Consider the following 15724-nt stretch of genomic DNA (forward strand, 5'->3'; position numbering starts at 1 on the left):
CACTGGACCTCGGTTTAAATTAAATAGCCAAGGGGTGGCCAGGTAGCACAGTGAGTAAGAGCACCGGCTCCAGTGTCAGGATGACCTGGGGATTGAATCCCGGGTTCACACACTTAGCACCCACCCAGAAACACCTGGCTGTGTAACCTTGAGCAAGTTACTTAACCCCGATTGCTTTAAAAAAAAAAATAGCCAAGTGCAGAAATTTTTAAAAACAATTTTTCTAAAACCACTTCTAGGTCTGCATCCCAAAGAGATCATAAAAATGAGAAAAGCACCCACATGTACAAAAATATTTATAGCAGCTCTTTTTGTGGTGGCAAAGAATTGGAAATTGAAGGGATGACCATCATCTGGGTAAAGGCTGAACAAATTGTTGTATATGAATGTAATGGAATACTAATGTTCCATAAGAGATGATGAGTAGGTGGACTTCAGAAAAAGCTGGACTTATATGAATTGATGCAGGAGAACATTGTACAAAGTAAGAGAAATGTTGTGTGCTGACTAACTTTGACAGACTTACTTTTTTTTTTTTGCCTTTTTGGAGGGCAATTGGGGTTAAGTAACTTGCCCAAGGTTACGTAGCTAGTTTTTTTGTGTGGGTGTTAAGTGTCTGAGGCCTGAACCGAACTCGGGTCCTCCTGACTCCGGGGCTGGTGCTTTACTCACTGCACCACCTAGCTGCCCCAGCAGACTTACTTCTTAGCAATGCAAGGACCTAAGGCAATTCCAAAAGATTCATGATGGGAAATTCTATCCACATCCAGAAAAAGAACTATGAAGTCAGAATGCAGATACAATCATACTATTTGTGCTCTTTCTCTCTTGTTTTCTTCTTCCTCATGGTTCTTCTTACTGGCTCTAATTCTTCTTAACAACATGACTAATATGAAAATATGTTTAACGTGAATGTATATGTAGAACCTATATCAGAATGCATGCTATCTTGGGGGGTAAGGCAGAAAATTTGGAACTCAAAATCTTATAGAAGTGAAGGTTGAAAATGAAAAATAAATAATTTTTTTTTCTTTCCCAACTCCCTCAATGGTTTATTTTCTCCCTAAAAGACCAAAAAGGGAACTCAGTTGGTACAAAGTTAGATGACAAGAATAAGATCAACAAAAACCTATAGGGTTTAGAACTAATCTTTTTTTTTTTTTTTTTGCCTTTTTGGAGGGCAATTGGGGTTAAGTAATTTGCCCAAAGTTACAAGGCTAGTTTTTTTGTGTGGGTGATAAGTGTCTGAGGCCGGAACCGAACTCAGGTCCTCCTGACTCCGGGTCCAGTGTTTTTACTCACTGCACCACCTAGCCGCCCCAACTAGTCATTTTTAAAAGCAAAATAACAAAGTATTCTCCATCGGTCAATATTAGGGAAAAGGAAAATTCCATTTTTAATATCATAATGAAGCTAAAAGCAGGTATCCAGACACGGAAAATCCTAGGGTGAAATTTACTAAATTCTCCCTAAATGATGACTTTGCTGTCACAAAAGATTAAAATAACTGGAGGAAGAAAAATTCAAGCTACCCAGAATTCACTTTTATATTGCTGTAATATGGTTTTAAATTCAGTTCTGCAATTAATAGCTCTAAAAAGCACTTAGAGAATTTGTCAAGAGAAGTAGGAATATAGATTTAGAGTAGGCAGGGATATCAGAGGTCACATAGCCCAGCTCCTCATTTAGCAACTGAGGCCCAAAGAGACTGATTTGGCCAAGATCATGCATGTAGTAAGTAGAAGTGTCAAGATTTGAAATCCAGTCCTCTGACTCCAAACATAACATTCTTTCTACTGAACCACACTGCACTCCCCATCATAGTGCCCCTTTTCAGTTTATTCAGGCCTTTTATTATAAACAGGATGATTCAAAGAGAAACGAATGTTTCTCTGATCTAAAAGACAGAGAAATAGCATATAAAAGCATCCTGGAGAATCAGAGCTCACTTCCACTAGAATTTCATAGCTCCTATTATTCACATCACCAACATGTAAGAAGGTAGTCATTAAGAACAAATTGGAGGAACACGGTAGATTTTCTTAGCCTAGCAGTAACCAGCCATTTCTGTCTTCTATCTTTTTAGGTGTAGGGAATATAAGAAAAGTGAGTAAATGAAAACATTCATAAGAGCAGGTTCCTATTAACTGGGGAATGACTAAATAAACTATGGTGAACAAATGTAATGAAATATTATTATACAGTCAGAAATGATAAAAAAAGAGGAATTCCAGGAAATATGAGATTTGTACAAACCAATACTGAGTGAAATAAACTGAGCCAAAAATTACAGATAATGATAACAATAATGTAAATTAAAAGATCACTAAAAGGAAGATAAATCAAACAACTGAAAAACTAATAAAAGTCCTAGAGAATAGGTACCAAAAAGGGACAACATGGACATTCTCAGACATGATCTATATGAAACATTTTTGCTTAACTGTCTTTCTTAGAAGGGAAGGTTGAACTTGGAAGGAGTTAGGAAAAGTAATATATTTCCAGAAATGACTGTAATCTTAAAACAAAAGATATCAATAAAGCATGATTTTTTAAAAAAACTTATTTTAGTTTTCAACATTCATTTCCATAAGATTTTGAGTTCCAAATTTTCTTCCCATCTCCTCCTCACTTACCCTCTTTCCCCCTGACTTTCTTATAGGGCAAGATGGATTTCTAAACCCTACTGCTTGTATATCTTATTTCCCAGTTGTATGTAGAAACAATTTTTTTAACATTTGTTTTTAAAACTTTGAGTTCCAGATTCTCTCCCTTCTTCCTTGATCATTCACCCCCATTGAGATGACAAGCAATTCAATATAGGTTAAACATGAGTAGTTATATAAAACTTTTTCATAGTAGTCATATTGTGTGAAAGACTATATTTCTCTCCAACCCACCCCACCTCCCATTTATTCTATTTTCTCCTTTGACCCTGTCCCTTTTCAAAAGTGTTTGCTTCTGACTACTCCCTCCCCCAGTCTGCCCTCTTTCCTGTTGACTTTTTTATGCTTTTCTTGATTTTTGTATTTGAAAGTCAAATTTTCTGTTCAGCTCTGGTCTTTTCATCAAGAATGCTTGAAAGTCCTTTATTTCATTGAATATCCATATTTTTCCCCTGAAGTATTATACTCAGTATTGCTGGGTAGGTGATTCTTGGTTTTAATCCTAGCTCCTTTGACTTCCAGAATATCATATTCCAAGCCCTTCAATCACAATGTAGAAGTTGCTAGATCTTGTGTTATCCTGATTGTGTTTCCACAATAGTTAAATTGTTTCTTCCTGACTGCTTATAATATCTTCTCCTTAACCTGGGAACTCTGGAATTTGGCTATAATATTCCTAGAAGTCTTCTTTTTGGAATCTTTTTTAAGAGGTGATTGGTAGATTCTTTCGATTTCTATTTTATCGGGGTTAGCTAGGTTGTATAGTGAGTAGAACACCGGCCCTGGAGTCAGGAGGACCTGGGTTCAGATCTGGCCTCAGACACTTGACACAAAAATAAACTAGCTGTGTGACCTTGGGCAAGTCACTTAACTCCAGCTGCCCTCCCCTTCTTTCCCCTCTCCAAAAAGCAAAAAATAAAACAACTATGAAACATCAATTTCTATTTTATCCTCTGGTTCTAGAATATTAGGGCAGTCTTCCTTTATAATTTCTTGAAAGATGATGTCTAGGCTCTTTTTTTGATCATGGCTTCTAAATAGTCCAATAATTTTTAAATTATCCCTCCTTGGATATATTTTCCAGGTCAGCTGTTTTTCCAATGAGATATTTTACATTGTCTTGTATTTTTTCATTCTTTTGGATCTGTTTTATAATTTCTTGATTTCTCATAAAGTCATTTGCTTCCATTTGCTCAATTCTAATTCTTTTTTTTTTTTTTTTTTGCTTTTTGGAGGGGGGAAGGCTGGGTAATTGGAGTTAAGTGACTTGCCAAAGGTCACACACCTAGTAAGTGTTAAGTGTCTGAGGCCGGATTTGAACTCAAGTCCTCCTGACTCCAGGGCCAGTGCTCTATTCACTGTGCCACCTAGCTGCCCCTTCAATTCTAATTCTGAAGGAATTCTTTTCCTCACTGAGCTTTTGGACTTCCTTTTTTATTTGACCAATTCTGTTTTTTAAGGCATTCTTCTCCTCATTGGCTTTTTGGATCTCTTCTGCCATTTGAATTAGTCTATTTTTTAAGGTGTTATTTTATTCAGCAATTTTTTAGGTCTTTTTAGCAAGCTGTTGACTTGTTTTTTGTGATTTTCTTGCATCACCCTCATTTCTCTTCCCAATTTTTCCTCTATTTCTCTTACTTGATTTTTTTTTTTGGACTTCAAAAGCTTTATTTACATGGCTAAAGTTTCTGGAGAGGGTGGGGCCCCACCCTACCGCACCCCTGGGGGCAGGGCTGACCTCTCTTTCCATCCCCTCTCACTCCCTTGGGCCTTTTGGAAAAGTACAGCCAAGCAGAGTTGAGCTTGTGCAGGGGTCCTTGGGGCCACAGGGTAGGGCGAGGAGCCGGGTTCTGAGGAGCTGAGTGAGGGATTGGCCTTGGAAAAGGGGCAGGAGAAATGGGCCTGGAATAAATAGGGTTGGGATGGGAGTGGGGAGGCATGGGAGAGCATGGATGGGTGGCTGGGCAGGCAGGTGGGCGGGCAAGCGGGTAGCTGCAGGTGGGCAAGCAGGTAGCTGCAGGTGAGTGGGCAGGCCTAGGACTCAGTCTCAAACATCTTCTTTCTGCCCTCCATTTCAGACTTTCCTTCAATGTTCTTCCTCCAGTCGCCCACATCACAAAGGCCCCTTTCCTTCTCAGTGTCCTCCTTCTTCACTTGCTTCAGATTGGCTCTCAGGTCCATACATACTTTGTGCTTAGACCCCAGTAGCGCCTTCAGCATGGCATCAGTGGACATCCACACCCTCCTCAGAGGGAGCTTCTTGAACTTGCCCTGAAGGTCAAAGAGTTTCTGGTTCATGTCTTCCAGCTCCTTTGTGCTCTTCTGAACCTTCATTGCCATGTCATACTTTTCCTCTTCAGCTGCATCCACCTTGGCATGGAGTTACCTGCAAAGGTCCTGCACTTCAGACATAGACCCTGGCAGGTGCAAGGGTGGGCAGTGCTCAGACAGGTAGTTGGCTTTCTCTGATTCCTGGTGGCTTTCCTCTTTCTCTAGCTCAGTTGCCGCTATCTGGAGCATTACACTTTTCAGGTGCTGTCTGCGGGCAGTAATCGCCCTGTTCCTTTTTCTCCCATCTTGAGGTCTTAAGTGTTAGAACCTGGATCTGACTGAACGGCACAGGAAAGGTTAAGGCTTCGTTGAAGTAGGGGGCTGGACTTGTTTCTCTTCACACTTGTCTTCTTCTTCTTCCACTTTTTCTGGTTCAGGAGGAGCTGAATCTTCACATAGGAGTCTGACAGCCCCTGCCTCAGGCCTCGAGCTTCCAGGACCACAACAGTCAGCTTCCCTGTGCTGGGGACATATCGGACGGAGAAGCACAACTCCCCCATCTGCTCCTGCTTGGCCCGGCCTGGGGGCCCCAGCTCATACCACTGCTCCAGGACATGGTGAAGGTCACTGGTGCCCAGGGGAATTAGGAGCTCCCTGATGGGGGAGTGGGGGAGAAGTGGTGGAAGTCCAGAATCTGGATCACCAGCATAACCTTGGGGAGCTCTGCTTGGGGAACCTGGAAGATGCAGCTCTCATTGAAGACTGGGCTGAGTGTCTGCCGGTGCACCTTGGTCTCATGAATCTTCTGGGGGTCTGAAGTCAGGTAGATCCTGGCAAAGGGGTCAGCTGTGCCAGTGGCCTGCAGGGCCTTCAGATGGTCAGTCTCCTTCAGGCTGATCCTTAGCTCCTGACTCTGGAAGTTGTATTCCAGGGATACCTATAACTGGCCACTCTTTTGGTCCTCCAACCCCAGCTCCATGTTGTCCACATGGGGCTGCACCTGTGCAGGAGCATCTTACTTGATTTTCAAAATTCTTTTTGAGCTCCTCCATGGCCTGTGATCAACTCATATTTTTCTTGGAGTCTTCTGATGCAGGCGTTTTGACTTTGTTGTCTTCTTCTGGTTCTATGTTTTGATTGTCTTTGTCATCAAAGAACGATTCTATAGTCTGATTTCTCTTCCTCTGTTTGCTCATTTTGCCAGCCAATTACTTGACTTTTGAACTCTTTGCCACTCTTATTTGCAGAGTGGAGAGTGTTGTGTACTAAATTTCTGGGGTTATGTGCAACGGTTGTCAGAGCTACTTCTAGGTACCTGTCTCAGAACTATGAGGAAGATTCCCTCTCCACGGTCACCACAAGCTCTGCCACGCCACTGTTCCTACTCACCCTAGGACTGCCACCCAAGACTGTGATCCAGATCCAAGCAGGGCAAAGCAAGAGAATCCTGCCTCAGCACCAGCAAAGAGATTCCTGTGAATCCCCTCTGATCAGTAGCTTGGTTGCCCCATTGTCTGTGGGCCTGGAGCTCCGGAAGCAGCTACCCCGCTGCCACAGCCAGCGCTTTCTCCAGTGCCCAGGGGGCAGGGGTCGGACCATGCTCTTCTCTCACCCAGGTCCAAAAGAGTTTCCCCACAGACCTTTTACTTTTTTTTTTGATGTTTATGGGTTGAGAAGTCTGGAAACCACCACAGCTAACAGTGATTCAGTCCCCTAAGGTCTGATTTGTCCTGCTGGTCTGTGCTGGCACGGACCACGAGGGACTGTGCCCTGCTCCCAGTCCAGTTCAACACACCCTTCCTTTTGGCTTGCCAGGATATCTTTGCCTTCAGCAGGATATTTGTTTCACTCTGTCATTTTGTGGGTCCTGTAGCTCTAAAATTTGTTTAGAGTAATTTTTTACAGGTATTGGAGGTGGATGGGGCACGAGTTCAAGCAAGTTCCTGCTTTTACTCCACCATCTTGGCCCATCCTCAAAACTTGAATTTTTTTTATAGACTATAAGGAGAAGTTTCATGTAACAATCCCTTGGTCTACTGTGCCCTCTAAATATGCCTAGCTCTATTTTCAGTTTCTAAAGAAACCACCAGGAAAAAGCATTAAAGTTAGACATTTTTATGTCTACTACTTTTTATCTGTACAACTATTGTCAAAACCATATGTATTCTGAATTTTAAAAATTACTAATTATTTGTAGCAACAACTATGGGTACAAGCGCTAATGGGCACAGTGATCTGCAATTGGGCCCTCCCCTAACTTGATAAGATTCTTACATTAAAATATTAGTATTCTATAGGAGACAGATAACCATAATGGAAGTAGACAGATGAGGCCCTTACACCATAGATACCAAAAGACATATTTTTTACTTTAATGGTAATTTTTGTTACTTTGGGTTATTTCTTTCCTTCTCTCCTTTTCTTTACCTCACACTCTCAACCATTGTACTCTTTCCTCTAATTTACCAATAATCCACCCAATGAAGTTACAGCAATGATTAAAAATAATGCACATCAAACAAAGAAAAAATAGCAAAACAGATAAATTTTAAAATGTGGTTAACAATCATTTTTGATGCCTATCTTTCAGGTTTTATTTTTGAACCATCTTTTCCTCAACATCTAGAGTCTCACTAAAAAAAAAAAAACAGCAACTCATTTCTCACTAGTAGTGTCATGTCCTTTAAGAAGCTTACCTAATATTTTGTTAAGTGTTATTTTAAATCTTTTCTTTTTTTTTTACTTTTGGTGGGGAAGGCAGGGCAATTGGGATTAAGTGATTTGCCCAAGGTTACATGGCTAATAAGTGTTAAGTGTCTGAGCCCAGATTTTAACTCAGGTCCTCCTGACTCCAGGGCTGGTACTCTATTCACTGTGCTACCTAGCCACCCCTATTTAAAATCTTTTAGTCTTACCATAGGAGAAAAATAGTAGAATATCAACAAACTCTATTATAGACATTACTAACCCTATATCGATGCTCTCTGTGAATACTTCCCAAAAAGCACTCCATGCATAAAACACAAGTTGGATCAACAGCACAGTCTCTGTAAAATTAAAGAAGAGAAAATCAGGACAGTTTACAGAATGATGTATTTCATAATATAATATTTTCAAATGAGAACATACCCTACAACAGTCAGGATACCAAGAAGTTTCTAAACTATACCTGAGGGAATTCTGCCTCAAAACCTGTGAGTAAAGTCATCCCTAAGTCAATTTCAAATAATGTGAAAAGCTTACTCAATTTACCCTTGTGTCAATACAATTGTTAGGACTTCCATTTGAAGTTGAAACTAGATTCATTTTGTTCCAATGACTATTTTTTTTTTCAGCATAGACTTTGGATTGCAGATTTCCCTGAAGAAATATTCCCCATAATGAAAAATCAGGTAGCAACATCTGCTGATTGGTTGGCATTAGAAAAACAATTATCATGACAATGTATTTTCCTTAACACATGTCTATCTTGCTTCCACATCAAAATTTAGCCACTTCATTTGCCCATTTGGTAGACCCAGTTTCCAGTAGTATTTAGAGAAAAGCACTATGAAAGCAACTTATTGGAGATGAGGGCATAGAACCACCATATCACACTGTCTGCACTGGAAATGCAGTGTTCAAAATTTGGGATTTTTCTCCATAATGCTGGGCCATTTATACAGAAAGAATTGTTTGAAGTTATCAAAAATCAGAATCAGACATACTGTCAACTATTAAGCTTTTCAATTTGGAATTAAGCAAACAACAATAACTAAAATGTCCATTCCCTTTGACCCAGAGATTCTACTATTGGGCTTATCAGCCACATAGGTCAATGACAAATAGAAAAGCCCCATATTCACCAAAATATTTACAGCAGCACTTTTTGTGGAATCATAGAACTAGAAACAAAGTAGATGCCCAAAGATTAGGGAATAACTAAACAAAACTGTGGTACATAGATGTAGTGGAAAATTACTGTGCTGTAAGAAACAATGAATATGATGAATACAGAAAAATATGGAAAGATTTATATGCAAAGTGAAGTAAGGATAAGAAGAAAACAATATCTAACAATGCAAGTAGGAAGAAAAAACCCCCACTGAAATTGAGTATTGTAAAATTAAAATTACCAAGCCTGGACATTAAGAGACAGAAGACACCTTTTTCACTCCTTTGTAGAAGTGGAGGTCAACAGCTATAGAAACTGCATATAATGTCAGACTTTGTCAATATGTTGATCAGTTTTGCTGAACTTTTCTTTCTTTTACTTTTGAAATTCCTTGTTATAAAAGATGGCTTTCTGGGAGAGGAGTAACAGAAGAAATTCAGCAGGAAATATAGGTGAAAAAGCAAGATTCAATAAAAATGTACTTCAAAAAATAGTTAAGCTTAGTTCAACTGACAATCAAAGCTTTTTATCAAGGGATTGTATGTAAATCTTTAAAACCAGAGTTTTATAAAAACTGACTGAACTAGGGTTTACAAAAAACCTAATGTTAGTTTTTGTTAGTGATGATTTCATACCTCATTAAATGTAGAAGAGGCAACAAGGGAGAAATTCTTTTCAGGTTCTGATTCTCACTGACAGAGGGAAACTGTTTTCTTAAATAAAAATGGAAGGCTTGGGGAAAAGTGACCCTTTCCTACTAAAATATGTAATAGGGAAAAAAAGATGGCATCAATGAATAGATTTCATTAGGTCCCTTGAATTCAGGTGAGCAAAAAATTACATCTTTATCTTATGTATTTATTTTTACAAATTTAAAAATACTATTTTGAGAAGTCCATAGGCTTCACCAGACTAGCCATAATAGTAAAAAAGTTAAAAATCCTTTCTTTAGGGTTTTAATCCTTCCTTTCATCTAGAAATGGGAAACTACTTGTCAAAATAGCATTATATCACTAATGTTGGTGGTCTAACCTAGTCCAATGTGAAAATAATTACACAGCATTACAAAACTTAAAAAAATAAGACTTGTTTGAAGCATTAAACAACATGGAGAGGTTCATCAGTTCCCCTAGACTATTTTCAATTTTGGCACAGCATAGACCAGAGATGGAATAAATTTAAGAATATTTAAAGGCCATGTTAGCCTTAAATTCAGATTTTACAATGGTATGCTGGTAGTTAGGGTAGATACGACAGACCTAAAAGAAAATCTGCTGCATGGATATGAGCAACTGAAAATTTCACAAGAGCAAAAAATAGAAAGCAACAATTCTCTTTCACTCAGTCTTTTTTTTTTTGGAGGGGGGAAGGTAGGGCAATTGGGGTTAAGTGAATTGCCCAAAGTCACACGACTAGTTTTTTGTGTTAAATGCCTGAGGCTGAATTTGAACTCAGGTCCTTCTGACTCCAGTGCTGGTGCTCTATTCACTGCACCACCTAGGCACCCCTTCACTCATTCTTAAAAGGAAAAAAGTAATTCCTCTAAATAGGTGTTTTAAGTGATTAAGGAAAAAAAAGGCAAAAAAAAAATACTTTTCTCTTTGCTGCTAGGGATGAGCTACTGGAACTGAGGAGATTAAGTATTTTGGCTTTAAAATTTCCAAAATAAAACCCTCAGTAAAATTCTCCACTAAGAAGAGTGCTATTATTGCCTGGTAATAAATATGCTTGGAGGATGAGGTTACCAATTTAACCATACAAAGAAAATCTTGAGTTTCACCTTTTCTTCCCCACCAACCAATTCAACTTAATTAAGTATTGCCAAATCAAATTATAGCTCTAAATCACACATCAACTGTGAAAAGTAAATAGCACTTCTAATTGTCCTCCTGTTCTGTGGCTACTATTCTTACTTCTTTAAAAATATACCCATGGACTAATTAAATCAATATTATACTTAAGAATAACTTCTTTTGAGTCAAAAACACAAGTTTTTTCATTAGTAATGATGAAATAAATTCTAATTAATACACCAATTACAAGTGTTTTGGTTGTTACCTCTTCCCCTTATATAAAGTAAGCAGACAAAATTGCTATCAAAGTACATTGCAACATACAAATAAAGACTGACATCACAGATTTTAACCAAAACAATCTGTGGGGCACTCACAAACTCACATATTATAACCCAAGAGGCCAAAAGGACACCCACTCCATTCAAGGATAAAAAAAATACATATTTTTAAGACCTTCTTTGAATGGTTCACATATCAGTAATCCTAAAAATCACTGATAATCTAGGAAGAGGAGTAACAACCAGTGTAAAGTAATGTGAAATCAGCATGGAAAGACAGGCTGTAGATGGATAAGAAGGGCTTTAAATACTAAACAAAGAAGTTTGCACTTTATCTTAAAGACCTTAGGGAGCTTTTTAAGTAGGGGAGTGACATGGTTAGAACTGGGCTTGATGAATGTTAATCTGGGAGTTGTATTTAGGTTTCCTAGACAAAGGGAGAGAGGCTGGATATAGAGAGATCAATTAAGGAGCTATTGCAATACATAGTCTAAGACAGTAATGAAGAGAATCTGAATTAAAGAGGCTGTAGTATGAGAGAACTATATCACAGAGGCAAAATAAACAAAATTTGGCAAATGATTCTAGATGGTAGGTTATTGTGATGAGTTAGCTGAATAATCCTCCCAGGCTGTAAAACTGGCTACAAAAAGAATGGGGAAGTTTTAAAAACAGATATAGAAAGAGAGAAAAAAAGGGTGGGTTTAGAGAGAAAGATAATGAATTGTTTCAGACAGACTGAGTTTGAGATGCTTATGAGTTGTTGAAGTGAAGATGTCTAGTAAGTAACTGGTAATGTAGGTCTAGAGCTAAAGAGAGAAAAAAGCTGGCTATGTGGATATAAGAATCATCCACACAAAGATGACAGCTGAACTAACAAGTGTGGATAAGATTACTGAGGGAGAGAGAAAAGAAGGCCAGGTCAGAGATCTGGAAAATGTTCACATACGGGTCATAAACAGTGATCCTGTAGATAGTGACTGAGAAGGATTAGTTGGGTAGGAGAACTAGACCATAGAAAGAAAAAAAACAAAGAAACTGGTGATAAAATGCATGGCCAGAAGGAGAAAATGTGCAGTAAGTGTAGACCAAAAAGCTGGCAAAGAGTCAAGATATAGTAATGATGGGGAACTTCAACTACACAGACAGCTCTATCTGTTTTAAGTAGAGAGGCTGAGAAATTCTGGACACACTTTACTACCAGTTTCATCACTCAGAAGGCAGAAGATTATTTTGGATCTGACTGAAACCAACGAGATGTTAGCTTCATCAGAAATGAATGAAACCTTGGAAAGAAGTGACTTTAGGACCTTAGACTGCCTGACAATCAGAGAAAACACCCAGATTTAGACTTGTAGCCAAGAAGATTGCCTGAATGCAAAGCTGATGGCACAGTTTTCATATATCTACTCCAGCAAAACTCTAAAGTTTACAAAGTAACATATAATGATGAAGAAATTCAACAAGAAACTACAATTACTTATCCCACCCCAGGCCTGTACAAGAGGTCAATCCAGAAGTCCAAGAAGAATAGAAAGGGCAAGGGGTATTACAGAATGGTACCCCAGGCCCAGAGGCTCTGAGGTGTCTAGCACTGTATCCTGAGATGCCAGAGAAAGGCTCTGAAGATCTTGTGGTCTAAACATCAAAGATCCAGAGGGGGGCCAACCCCAGAAAGTAAAAGTAAATATAGGAACCCATGCAACCCAGTATAACACCATTCCACCCCAAAGCAAACTGGGGGTGGAGCTTGGCCCTAGCACAAGGCCCCAGTTTAGGAATCAAAGCTGGAGAAATAAGTAAGTCAAAGAAAATTAACAATATGAAAAAAATTATTACAAATCAAGAGATCTTCCAAAGTAGGAGGGAGTAACTAATAACTGTAGAGACACACAGAAAAAAAAAAAAAAACACCTGGCTTTCCACAAGGACTAACTATATGAATAACTAGAAGAAATTAAGCAAGGGCTAACAAATAAAAAGCAGGTACTTAAGAAAATAGTTGGAAGGATAATAAATAGCTTTAAAGATCTAAAGTAGTAAATCTACCCCCAAGAAATGGCCTCCCTGAAAACTAAAATGGATCATACAAATCAATGACACCATGAGACAAGAAATATTAGGATAAAATCAAAACACTGAAAAAAATTGTAGAAAATGTAAGATATCTAATATTAAAAACAACTAGAAAATAGGTCAAGGAGAGATAATTTAAGAATCACAGGACTCCCTGAAAACTCTGATGGAGAAAAAAATAACTTGGACATGATATTTCAAGAAATCTGCCTAGATCTATTAGAACCAGCAAGTAAAGGCAGAAAGAATCCATTGATTACCTCTGAAAGAAACCATAGACAAAATCCAGAGCTTGTATATCAAAAGAAAATATACTGCAAGCATTCAGAAAGAAGGAAGTAGTTTAAATGTCAAAGAACCACATTCAACATCTCACAAGACAGCAACTTCTCTACCTAAAAGGAAGTCTTGTAAAATATCATATTCCAAAAGGCAAAAGAAACAGGCTTATGTAACCAAGAAGAATTTATTCTGTAAAGCTGGGTATACTCCTAAAAGGGGAGGGGGGGCAAAATAGACTTTTAATGGAATAGAGGACTTTCAAACACTTTTGATGGAAAGATTCGAGTTGAATAGGAACTCTGAAATATTACCATAAGAATCCAGAGAAACCTAGAAAGACAAATTTATTTGAACTGAAAAAAGCAGCATGATGATATAGTGCTAACATTCTAATGTTGGACAAGAAACAATGATCCCTTCAGAAACTTAATGTCTTCAAAGGGCATTGAGGGAATTAATAAAGAAAAATAGACGTCATGAGGATGAAATAGTGCTGCTCTGAGGTTTTGAAGAAGGCCAAAAGAAGGGAGGGTAAAAGGAATATGACTATACTACTAGTGTAAAAAGAAGGAAGAAGGGGGTAGAATTTACTCTATCATAGTGTGTATAAGGTTATACAAACATGAAGGAATAAGTGTGGGGGGGAAGTGGAACCTCACTCTCACCTAAGATGAATAGGAAATGAACAAACACATGAAGAACTTGGAGTAGAAATACATCAAATTCAACAAGGAAAGAAATGGGAATGTGGAGGATGAAGGGATTATAAAGAAGAAAGGACACAAAGGAGGGAACATCTACAAGTAAAACAAAGCTTCTTGATTCTAAAGAGTCAACTAGGAAAAAAGATAAAGGGGATAAACTAGAATTTAATAGCTCAGATCACCTCTTAGACCATTAAGGGATGACTGAACAAACTATGAAATGAATAATGCTTATTTGCTATTTAAGAGTTTTATTTATTTTGCTTTCTTTCTTTTAACTGGGAGAGAAGTTGGGAGGATATCAAGAGGGTTAGCAACAGAGATGCCAAAAAAAAAAAGAGCATCAATGAAACATTAAAAAAAAATGCAGAAGGGGCAGATGGTACAACGCACCAGCCCTGGAGTCAGGAGAATCTGAGTTCAAATCTAGCCTCAGACACTTGACACACTTACTAGCTGTGTGACCTTGGGCATCACTTAACTCCAATTGTCCTGCCTTCCCCGCTCCAAAAACCAAAAAAATTAAAAATTAAAAAATGCCCAGAAAAGAAAGTACAGAAAGAAGCAAAAACTGGGATAGTTTTGAAAATAACAGAATTCATTATGTATTTTTTTTTATAAAGCAAGCAATTAGAATGGACATTCACAATTTTGCAGAGAGTACTCTTTTTATGTTTTTGTTGTGTATGTAAATGCTCTTTTTTTGTCAAGTTTTTAAAGTAAAAAACAAAATTTTAAATGGATGAAACAAACAACAAAAAGAAAACAACAGGTTCAACACTTACCATGCACTATGGAAAGGCACATAGCAAACAGTTTAGGGAATGGACAAGTAGTATATACCATGAGCCCTAGAGGAAAACAGATAATGAAGAATAGGAGGCCCTCAAAAATTATATTCTAATATCACAAACATAGATGACTTTGATGAGGAAGAAAAGGGGAAGCTGACTAAAGAGCAAGTATCTACTGAGTTCATTAACTAACTAAAAAATTTAAAACACAAGGAAACAAAGATGAGGATAAATACAAAAATGCAACATGGCTGGGTAAAAATAAAGTCAGTAAGACTAAAAGTCAGACTAATATAGTATTTGTGATAAATGCTAATTCTGACCAAAAAATTTTTAAAGCTATACTGGGGGCAAGATAAAGATCAAGGAAAGGCAAGAATCAAATAATAATATGCCACGGAGAGAAGGCAGAAATGCTTAACTCTTATTTTTCCTTTTGTTTTCTCTACCAATGAGAACATTCTTTAGATTATAAAAATAAAGTAGTTCTGAAACCCAAGTGAAAAGAGAATAATTTAATTACATTCAAGTCAATAAGCCTCTACTGGTTCCCACCAAATGCATAATGAAGGAAAGGGACATTAATCTAGATTATAACTTTTTAATAAAGTTTAACTGCTAGAAATTAATTGTCATGATGAGGCTACCAAAAAAGGTTTAGAAATCACTTCAGCCAGCAAACATTTGATCTTCTTGCCAAGCTAAGAGATATGTCAACCAACTACAATCACAGTTTGAAATGTAAATCCATTTTAGAAATCTTACAGAGAAAGATAGTAGAAGATAATGATTTATTACCTCATAAAACAATAAGAAGTTGAAATGATAAAATCAGCAGGACTTTAAAAATGAATAGTTAAGGAAGGAAGGGAAGGAAAAAGAGTCAAAGACAAAAACCAAAGTTTGAAATATGAAATGCCAGGTAAATGACAAGGAAAGGATTTAGGGAGAAAGTTCAGGCAGTTTGAGGAGAGAATAATACG

General features: G+C 37.8%; 1 protein-coding gene and 1 pseudogene across 4 annotated transcripts in view; both read right to left on the reverse strand.

The window, feature by feature from the left end:
* Window positions 1-15724, reverse strand: part of UBR2 (ubiquitin protein ligase E3 component n-recognin 2) — a 158271-nt gene that overhangs the window by 113538 nt on the left and 29009 nt on the right. For all 4 annotated transcript variants that reach the window (XM_069065948.1, XM_069065947.1, XM_069065949.1 and 1 more), the window contains exon 3: window positions 7906-7984. In XM_069065948.1, coding sequence (XP_068922049.1) covers window positions 7906-7984 — 79 coding nt within the window. The remainder of the gene's footprint in view (window positions 1-7905; window positions 7985-15724) is intronic.
* LOC138144587 (synaptotagmin-8 pseudogene) lies at window positions 4926-7888 on the reverse strand (annotated as a pseudogene).

Source organism: Petaurus breviceps, unplaced genomic scaffold (assembly GCF_028583685.1).
Source record: "Petaurus breviceps papuanus isolate PSGF00001 unplaced genomic scaffold, PetGlider_PUasm1.0 90701, whole genome shotgun sequence".
Classification (NCBI taxonomy): Eukaryota; Metazoa; Chordata; class Mammalia; order Diprotodontia; family Petauridae; genus Petaurus; species Petaurus breviceps.